The 10,610-nt window shown below is 42.3% G+C and overlaps 1 protein-coding gene across 2 annotated transcripts; it reads left to right on the top strand.

The window, feature by feature from the left end:
- The first annotated feature begins 433 nt into the window (after positions 1-433).
- Positions 434-5,240, top strand: LOC148033079 (uncharacterized). 2 transcript variants are annotated; one of them, XM_087683813.1, is made up of 4 exons: positions 434-669; positions 771-4,145; positions 4,227-4,351; positions 4,464-5,240. In XM_087683813.1, the coding sequence occupies exons 2-4, from the start codon at positions 3,969-3,971 to the stop codon at positions 4,723-4,725; spliced, it is 564 nt and encodes a 187-aa protein (XP_087539939.1). In that variant the 5' UTR covers positions 434-669; positions 771-3,968; the 3' UTR covers positions 4,726-5,240. The 2 variants fall into 2 exon arrangements, with proteins under 2 accessions (XP_087539939.1, XP_087539938.1); XM_087683812.1 differs by having other exon boundaries at positions 771-4,351.
- The last annotated feature ends 5,370 nt before the right edge of the window (positions 5,241-10,610 follow it).

Here is a 10,610-nt window from a genome sequence, read left to right as displayed (position 1 = left end):
ATTGCCACTGATTGATTCATCCTTTACACACAACAATTATAATAAAGGAACGACTTAGGATGCATGATGGCCATTAGCATGCCTTGTTATCACCTAAGGGTCTAGTTTGTTTCTTGACCATATTGCAACAGCTTGAACATATCAAGATGTCATCAATGCAATGGCATCTCATGGTGTTCATGTAATTCTTTCTTCAAGGTATTGCAACTCTTTGGATGTCCTCTGGAGTGCTGGGTAATGTCGAGAACATTGCAACCTCAAGAGGGGTTGGCGCTCTTAAGAGGGGTTCTTAAGATTGGTGGTGGAAATTCAAATTCCTGTACTTTGGAATGCTAAAAGTATTTGTTTACTTTGGCACGGAAACGGGCATGTTCCCTCGAGTTTTGAAAACGAAGTACGCGCGTTTTCAGAGAGAGAGAGAGAGAGAGAGAGAGAGAGAGCGAGAGAAGCCTTCCCGCGCAGGAACTGGAAAGAAGCAGAGATGGTTGTTGCTCCGCTCGTGGCTTCATAGGCGCCGAGGCTACAATACTTCATACATTTCACAACAATCCGAGCATGTGTGATCGAACCATCTCCTTTTAACGGCAGCAGAAGCATTGCAGCGTCTGACGTTCATCGCCCTTGCGGCGCAGGCTTCCTTCCTTTTGGCTTCCCATCGGCTCTAGCAAGGTCAGATTATATAGCTAGGTTAAATTAGCAGGTCTGCCGGACCCCGGTGTTATGTGGTTAGTCCAGTGTAGTTAATTTATGCCATGTCTGAATGCTATCAGCTGTATATGTTGCCAAAAATTTCGCCATGTTACTCACAAGACTAGCAAGCACCGGCAAGAAAGGGGACTGTAGCAAGAGAAGATGAGTAACCTGAAGTATTCAAGGGGTGGGATTGCAGAGAGGAGCTCAGTCACAATGTCAAATTCTGTGCACTTGAAATAGCTATTCACCACTAGTGAGGCTAAAGCATGAGGAAGGGGGACTTCCTGGCACAATCAAAAGGGGGACGCATGTTCCGCAATCAGGAAAGGGGGATCGCAGCAACTGCAGAAGGGAAGGGTCGAAGAGAGGGAGAGTACTGGTAGGTAACTGTAAGCTGTTTGACCTTCTACTGAGTCCAATCTGCAGATATGGGGAGCCATTTTACTTGTGATCAATGAAGTTACAGGGGATATTGCAGAAGATTTGAAAGAGAGTCTCAGAGAGCAGTCCTCTCAATCTAACATGATGGACTTTCCGGTGAATCTTGTTTGTGGCATTTGTGAGTGCAACATGTTCGTGCTGAATACTTGGCTTGTCTGAGCCCGTGCCTTCGGTTTTAGTTGGAGAAAACACAAGAAAATCCCCTAATTTCTAGCAGAGTTTCTTTCAACATTAAGAGGTCAGTTTCAGCCCACAGACGACCAGCTCCGATAGGACATATTCATTTTCTGAAAGTCATCACCATTTTGCAATTTTGCCAATCCTCACATATAAGACATACCAAGATGCCCTTCAGTCCTGGAGTTGTGAGGAAGTATGACAGTCTTTTCTATTGTACGTGTTAAATTAATGAAATACATGCTATTCATTTGAATACAGAGTACATATCATATTCGACAATGTGCAAATTGCGTGGACAACCTCCAATTGTTTCAAAAGCTAATTTAGCACTCTTTTGAATGCCTCAACGAATTAGCTGATCCCAAGTAAAGGGGAATTAGGAATGAGACGGCTATCATCGATCGGCCCGCTGCTATTCCGAGGTTGTATCGGGCTTTGGCCAATAATAGTTGTAATCGTGAGATTGTGTCTGAGCTCTCAGCACACAGTTGATAATGTGCAGCTCCTTTGAGTTCAATCTGCAATCACTGAAAGAGCAGCTTTGGCCAATAATAGTTGTAAACATGAGATTGTGTTTGAGCTCTCAGCACACAGTTGATAATGTGCAGCTCCTTTGAGTTCAATCTGCAATCACTGAAAGAGAGCTGCTCTCTTCTGAGGTTGTACTGGGCTTTGGCCAATAATAGTTGTAAACATGAGATTGTGTCTGAGCTCCCGGCACACAGTTGATAATGTGCAGCTCCTTTGAGTTCAATCTGCAATCACTGAAAGAGAGCTGCTCTCTTCGTCCTTTTTTGTCAAAGCAGTACAGTTGAAGGGACCGCAAAGTTCAGTTCCTTAAAAGGCTAGAGGCATTAACATGCTAAAATGCTCGAACCCAGGGGCTGGCATCCAAATGTTGGGGTAGGAGTAAGTCAAAGATACCAATGCCGTCATGGAACTGATTATCATTGTGAGAAGCCGTAACAGTTCGGGGCTGCCTGCAGCTGCTGACTGGGGCCATTGCAACATTCATTGCCGCAGTGCTGGAGTACGTTGTAGTTGGTGAGAATGAAGCAGGCAGATCATCGAGCTGGAAACTGCTGGGAATGACATGCATCTCATCGTCCTGACCGGTCCGTAATAACCAGCTTGTCGATGTAGATTCGGAGCGAATACCGGAGTCATGATCATGATCATCTGCAACAGGCGAAGCATGAATGTGATGGTCGAGCTGGAAGGAGGGGTTGTGGCCAGCGGCCAGAGCATCATCGGCACCGTCTAACAGCACAAAGCAGGATGATTTGGACGGCTGAGAGTCAGACTTGTGATGATCGTTTTCTGCGACATTAACAGGCACGAGATCGCTATTATAAGTGACTGCATCAAGGAGGTTGGGAGGCAGTTGATCAGCAGCAGTGTCTAGCAGCCATCGTTCGGAGTACTGATCATCACGAAAGCCGGCTGACGTTTCATGATCGGTTATATCTGCAGGAGCACCCCGATCATCATTTGCAACAGTAATGACCGCATCGAGGTTGGGATCAATGTGAAGCAGCTGATCAGCAGCAGTATCTAGTAGGGCCCATAGTTCGGAGTAAATTTGGTCAGCACGATGAATGCCAGCTGCCATCTTGTCGTCAAGAACTGTATCTGCAGCAGCGCATGGACCTTCATCGTCTGTAACATTACCAGGTGTGGGATAAACGTCAATGACTGTGTCAAGGAGGGTGGGATCGATCTCAGGCAGGTTGTCAGCAGCAATCCCTAGCCGTGGCCACTGTTCGGAGTACTGATCGTCAGCTGACATCATGTGATCAGGAAGTACGTCTGCAGCAGCGCCTGGGAAATTAATATCACTGACCGCATCCAGGAGGTTGGGATCAGCAGCAGTATCTAGCAGGGCCCATAGTTCGGAGTGCTGATCATCGTGATGAATGCCAGCTGCTGTGCTGTTATCAGGAATTGCATCTGCAGCAGCGCATGGATATTCATTGTCTGCCAAATTGGCAAGCATGAGATCACCATCGACGACCGCATCAAGAAGGTTGGGATCATTGTCAGCCAGATTGTCGGCAGCAATCCCTAGCTGCGGCCATTGTTCGGAGTACTGATCGTCATGATCAATGCCAGGTGACGTCATGTGACCAGGAAGTACATCGGCCGCAGTGCCTCGGAGAGTAACGCTTTGAAGGTCATCAATGAGGAGTACATCTGCATTGGTGTCTTGATGCGGGACTCGGTACTGATGGCCAGAATGAGTAATGGCAGCTGGCGCGGTACTGCGGCTTTTCAACGAGCCAGAATTATTAATGGGGCTAATGATACTATTGTTGACGGCGTACTCCAAAGGTGTTGACTGTGGTTCATCAGGTGAATCCTGTATGAGCTGATGATCGTGGTAGAGCGGCGGCGGTTGTCGCTGCTGCTGCTGCTGCTGCTGAATTATATCGCCCTGCTGCAGCTCATAAAAATACAAGGGGCGTTGAGGCCGTGCGACGCCTGGAGATTGGGGGCCTGCCGGCCAGGCACTTGATGACAATAATAATGATGATGATTGTCGCAGGTGTGCCTGATCCAGCTGATCGCGACGAGCGGTACTGCTATAATAATGATGGGGCGCAATTATAGCAGTACTCTGCTGCTGCCGATGCTGGTCAACATCATACCTGCACATGTGCTGCTGCATCCGAGGTCGCTTGCAGGGGCTGGTGGGCGGCGCTGGCTCCTGCACACGCTCATATTTTGTCCTGCTTATAGGATATTCATCAGGATGCTCAGATGATGAAGATGGCGGGAATATATTGTTAGTTTGCTGCAGGGCGTTGGGGCGGTGCTTCATTGATGAGGAGGTGGTAGCAGTAGTGGCACTACTAGCTGCTGTGATGATCTTCTTCTTCTTGCTGCTGAGGGTGGTCATGGTGGTGGTGCAGCTGCTGGTGCGTGGTCGGTACTTTCCGCGAAGAGAACCAGAGCCGGAGAGGACGAAGGTGTTGGAGCAGGCTTCGCAACAGAAGAGGGGCTGGAGGCGGAGCGACTTGCCCGAGGGGTTGTTCAGGTAACGGAACTTTGTTGTGGTTGTTCTTGTTGTTGCGCTGCTAGTGCTGCTGCTGTTTCCGGCGGGTGCATCATGATGATGATGAGCGGTAATAGGAGTACATCGTGGGCAGGGCGGGCTCGGCTCCAGGCTGCGGAAATGCTGGCGGGCTACGTCGGCCACCCAGCGTGGAAGCGACGCCAGGGGTGCCGGTAGCTCCATCGACACCAGTATGTGCTCGATGTCGATATCTTCGAGAGTATTACAGTCGGCCATGCATGCACCACAGCGATACGATAAATCTGCCAAGGACTCGGGAGGAGGAGGCTGACGTGCAGGATGGTGGCTATGCTCTGAACGTGATCTGTCTCGTTGGTGGATGGTGGCTGATGTAGAATGCAAGCGCTCACCGCTGCCTGGTGATGGCGATGATGATGATGTGTGTGTGTGTGCGTGAGAGGGCGATTCTCTGTGTGATGCTCGTTTCATTGCAGAAGGAAGACGAGTCTGGACTCTGGATGGAGGGCAATTTACATACAAGCGATCTTTCCAGATGGCCACCTGGAAAGAGCCATCTACGTGGAGCGCGACCGATCTTACGTGGCACCTCCAGGCCCGTCGATAAATCTGCACAATATATGTACTTATGTATTTATTAGTTGTGGTCTTTTTACGTTCTGGAATCTGATTTTCCGGAATATGTATTACCTGGTCTTATATGTACTTCTTTTGGTCTTCTTTTTGGGTGGGAGGGAGCAGGCAAGCGAATGGCTAATAAACATAAAACTCCTTTTGGCTTTGCAAAAGCACTACCATTCATAAAATTCAACCTTTGCAAAGTCTCTTATGTATCCATGTGAGGATGATAGTCTAGAGTCGTTATGAGATTGACAAAAGGACACATTCCTGGACTCCCAAAGTTGACATTCTTAGGTGCATGAGACACATGGGCCATCATTCCACGGAATTTACTTTCTGTTTTGGTTGCATCATTATAACCATTTTCAGCATACAACACCATAAGCCTCAACTTGTTCAAGCTTGGTAGGGAGATCAACATTGTGAGTCTGAATCCGTCCAATATCTACCGTGAAAATCATACATTTGTTAAATTTAGAGTCAAGAAGCAATAGTACAACAAAGATCAACTGTCTCGTGCAATTAAAGCAACTTGGTATTTGCACTGTAATTCACTTGGTGGCCTATCTTGCTTAGGTGATGGTCATGATGACTCCATGCTTGATGAAGTGGAGGGTTGGGCCAAAGCATAATAGCCATGATGCATAGAAATGCAAAGTATTGATTCCCTCACCCTCTCCCTCCGTCCCTCCGTCCCTCTCTCTCTCTCTCTCTCTCTCTCTCTCTCTCTCTCCATAATCCACATCTAATGTCCATAGCCTCTAGTTCTAAACTCAAAGGTTTGATTTAATGTTGCACCATGGTTTTACTCTTTAGAGAAGCAATATATCATAATTAGGAAATTTGTTTTAAAAAGAGCAAAAAGAGTTTGAGCACTTGCAAGGTTACATCAGAGGCCAGTTACTACTAGTGTATGGTAGAAATGCTCTCTCTCTCTCTCTCTCACACACACACACACATTTTTAAATGATAGTGATACTTGAGATTACGATCTCACATGATCAATTTCATGCCTATGATCTTAACAATTGGTTTGATTGTTTCTAACGCTACAATTCCAAGCTCTAGACCAGTTCAACTGGATTTGCCATGCCAAAATTCATCTCCAAACCTTTTCCATCCTTAGTCCTCTACTATGTTTATGTAGTGTTGTATGTCAATGTTAATATATGTATATAGACATGTAGACATACAGAATAACCACTCACATGTTATTTATGTTGTAGTGTCACCATTGATGAGTGAGCTCTCAAAAATTTCCCATTTATGAACCACATTTCACATTCTTCCTCAAACCAAATATTGTGCATGAGCCACCTTAATTTATAAGGGGTTAACCTTAGTAATAAGGTTTAAAAAGTAATATAAGGGCTTTGTTAAAAGAGTAAAAGTGTTGAAAATGTCATGACATTACACACAGCTCCAACTTGATTTAGACATCATCAAGTTGCGATGTTCACTCCCCAATGAGTCTTGATAATGTGCCAAGCTGTTAGTTGAGATCTCAATACCAAAAGAGAATGTTGGAACTTTGCCCCATGTTACAACTTTAACTAAATGATGATATACGACTTACACATTTGTATTAAGTATTTATGTTTACTCTTGTATGTCTCTACCATGGAATGCACCCTCTTATTTAACCTGGACCATATCCTGACCTCCAAAAATTATAATAATGATACCTTGAACCCCCAACACAACACAACTACCCTCTACAATCAACTCACAATACACATTGACCCTTGTTTCAATCAAGCGAGAGTAGTGCTAGGAGGAGCCTTGTGAGAGTAGTGCGAGACATGGATGCTCTTATGATAAGCACTAGCTCATGACAATATTCTACCTAATCAAAACTTTGGAGATACAGAAAGCCATGTACTTGAATCTACTCCACTATCCACACTCACCAAGAATACAAGATTGCAAATCTTCAATGTTCTAAACACCAAACTTGATGTGCGGTAGGGCATCCCTTCATACTCAAGCTGCCACACAACCATCCCAAAACAAATGCCTTATCAACTCCTTTGAATTACATATGCATTCACTATTCATGATACCTCTCTTCCCATGTTTTCTTCTTATTATGACTCCCATGACTATAAGTCATTGTAAACACCTTGCCCTAAAAAAGAAGCGGCTTCAATGCCTACAAATTCTTTAATCTAGCCTTTGGTCTTTCCTTTGATATCTCAATAATTGAAGCTCTATTCACCCTTTCTGTTGCTACCTTTCTCACACATAGTAGCTTCTCCCCAAATGAGTTTTAAGTGTGTCTCTCATAGTCTTCCATCCACTTAAAGAGAAGGGACCTTGGAAGACCCTATTTATATATTATGGCATTGATTACCTAAGCCAGCTTGGTAGCCATATGCTCCCATGCAAGCATAGACACCTTCGTGAGTCCCCACCTAAACCTCACATGGAGCAACCAAAATTTCCAAACACTAATCTTTCTTCTTATCTTTTTCCATCACCAAGCTTTTCTTCAATGCATTGCTTAACCACACCCATAAAAAATCCAAGGTATTTGCACACCTTCCCTCTACTATTGACTATCCTTCCAAGCCATCCAAGCTCCTTTAAAAGGCATTCCTCAATAACATTTAGTTAGTGGGACTTTTGTAGATCTTTCATAGGATATGCATAGCCGTTTCCAACTTACTCCTCCTAGCTTTAACCATCAATAAATCATATGCAAATCCTTGCTACATTATTTGCCTCTCTTTATACTTTATGCCTTCTAGTTGTCCTTCATTGGCCATGCTATTGATAAGAAAAAATAATGGTTGAGTGGTTGATTTGAACAACAAGGGACATAGTATGTAGCCATGACATATCCCCCATGATCATTCCATGGACAAAAACTTGCACCTCTACATTGCTTTCTAAGATAAAATGAACGTTTGTAATCTTTTTTATAAAACCCATTGCTAATAGTACCCTCATTTAGAAATTTCTAGTTAAGCTTATAAAAAACTTTTTCAACATCTAGCTACAAATATACTATTTTTTTACATAAGATCTCTGTCTACTTGATGACCATAATAGCTCTCGATATCCTTGCTTAGTACATTGCTACCATTGAGGCACGAAGGATATGATACTTTTAGACCATGAGTTGGGAAGTAAACTTGTAGACCAATACTCATTAACTAAGTCAGTTGTGCAACCATTAATCTATGGCCATACATCCATCAACATGTTGATTGTAATCTTATCATAGTTGGAGACTTCTACTTTCCCAAATTGTACAGAGCTTTCTTCAACTCATTAGCTATAAAGTCTCTTGTTAATCTATCTTTTCTCTCTTGCCTCATCAACTTAGCTATTGGCATAAGAATGGTTTCCACCTAGCTTGTAGTAATACAAATCCATGATTTGTATAGTACAAAATATACAAAATTATTATATAATGGTCCCCAAAAATACAAGGTATAGTATGGGGCACACCACCAAATAAGTTATTTAAAATAGTTCATTCTTTTAAAGTACGAGCTATTTAATTATAAAATTTAGCGCTATCACTTTTAAAGGAATAAAAAATATTTATGAATAGTTAGTAAAAAAGTAAATAATATGGAATTTTAATAAGTAAATTAGTTTTTATCAATTTAAATATTAAAAATAAATTTAATAGTAAATTAAAAAACTCAAAAGATTGGTAAGAATTAAAAATAAACTTAATCCAAAAATGATTTAATTTAAATGTTCAATTATCTTGTGAATTTACTAATTTAAAAGTATTTGATATAGTAGTATATGTAGAGTAAGTAACTAGAGGAGGAAAGGACCAACAAACTCATGATCAGGTTGGCTAGTATTTGGGGTCCATAGATAAATAGGTTGATTGGTCATGATATAGTTGGCCATATAAAAAGAAACAAAATAATCACATGTCCACATAAACAAGTCATATCATGAAATGTTTAGCCCACTAGAACATGTATAGAATCACACATAAATTGACAACTTTGCTAACAACCTATCTCAGATCATGGGTGATTTTGTACAACACAACATACAGTCATAATGGCTCACTACAGTACATACAACAATGACCATTAGAATAGGACCATGGATACCCAAGAAATGGGTGTGTAAGCCATCACCAAGGTACTTTGGAGTGAGCTTGATATCAATGTAGATCATACTATCTCCGAAAAATACAGAAGGATCAAAGCACCTCTCTATGTTTGTCAACAATACCTCTAAAGAAGCACATGAACCATCCTATTGCTAATACCACATTGCATAAATGACCATGGATTCCTTGCCTTTGGCCAAACTACCAAAGTGTCTCCTCATGTGAACTCAACCTAAGATCCAATCCTACTCTCTATCAAACAACTAATTATGAACCTAGATGTCAATCCCAACTTTAGGATTTCAAATTGTCCCACTTCACTTCATGCATTAGAGAAAACCCTTTATGGATCCTATGCACATGTATAGAAGTATGGATGAGGCCTAGTTGCCTCACCTTACTACCCTCTTGCACTCCCTCTTTGGCATTGAAGAGCTTTGGGGGATGATTGCATCACATGTACTAGCAAGTTGGAAGTGAGGCTTATAGCCATTACTAGGGCCGTATGGTGGATCCTAAACTGGGGCCTTAAGATGAGAAAGACTCATCAAGTGTCTTCACCTGTCATCTTTGTTTTGTCATTTTTCTCTCACAAAGCTCTTAAGCCTACAGTCCTTTTGGACATGTCCCTTCTTGCCACAATACTAGCTCTAAGACTTCTTCTTATTTTGGAGCATCGAGAGACAACATCCTCATTGAAATGAGAATCTAAACATAGGAATTATCCAATATAATACTTGTAGATGAGGGTTGGACTAATGCATAGAAGCCATGGAGGCATCTCGGGGGGTTCACTATATATATATTCTCTATATAATGTGCGTTCATGGCCTATTTATAAATATCCTAATCTCTGAATTTTTTTAAAATAAAACACAACCCTTTTCTATTCAATTTGTAAGTAACCCCTTTATGTGTCACCCTTCTGTATGTAAAAAATGTATAAAAATAGTATCTTAAAAACCCCTTATTTTGAACTCACATTATATATACATATATTCATGAGTGACCCCCCCTGAGGGAGGCATAGAAACACACAATATTGATTCCCTTTCCCTCTCTCTCTATAATCCACATGTGACATCCATAGCCTCTAGTTCTAAACTCAAAGGTTCAATTTAATGCTTCTCCATGGTTTTAATCTCTAGGGAAGCAATGTATTGTGGCTTCCAGAGAGTAGTAAGCATATTCATGTATTGCCGAATAGGAACTGCCTCTATGGTAGTTGATTAAGGTTGGAGCTTAGGATCTTTAGAACCTTTGGAACTTATAGCTTTTTAAAAAAAAAAAAACTAATCGTGACTTTGAGGACAAGAATATGTCATCATCCGTTTCGGCGACGTGCAGTACATACTGCCGCCGCCTACGGATTAAAAACGAAATTTGAAGCTTTTATAAAGCTTCTCTTTAATCCTTCCAAGCTTAACTTTGAAGCTTTGAGAGCTATGGTGAAAATTTGTTTATCTATTGAGAAGAAACCAACGACGTGGTCCTCCACCTGCAGAGGCTGGTCCCTCACGATCTGAGTGTACAACAGGGGGTTCTTGACTG

This window comes from Lygodium microphyllum, chromosome 8, assembly GCF_053477565.2.
Source record: "Lygodium microphyllum isolate KBCC chromosome 8, Lygodium_microphyllum_v1.1.10, whole genome shotgun sequence".
Taxonomy (NCBI): Eukaryota; Viridiplantae; Streptophyta; class Polypodiopsida; order Schizaeales; family Lygodiaceae; genus Lygodium; species Lygodium microphyllum.
The sequence above is the reverse complement of the archived record's forward strand: the minus strand, read 5'-3'. Positions and strand labels throughout refer to the sequence as shown.

Excerpts from the sequence above, each read along its gene's own strand:
- LOC148033079 (XM_087683812.1), top strand. The coding sequence starts at position 3,969 with ATGTGCTGCTGCATCCGAGGTCGCTTGCAGGGGCTGGTGGGCGGCGCT. Across the intron at positions 4,352-4,463 it reads TTGCCCGAGGGGTTGTTCAG|GGCGGGCTCGGCTCCAGGCT; the intron begins GTAACGGAACTT and ends CATCGTGGGCAG.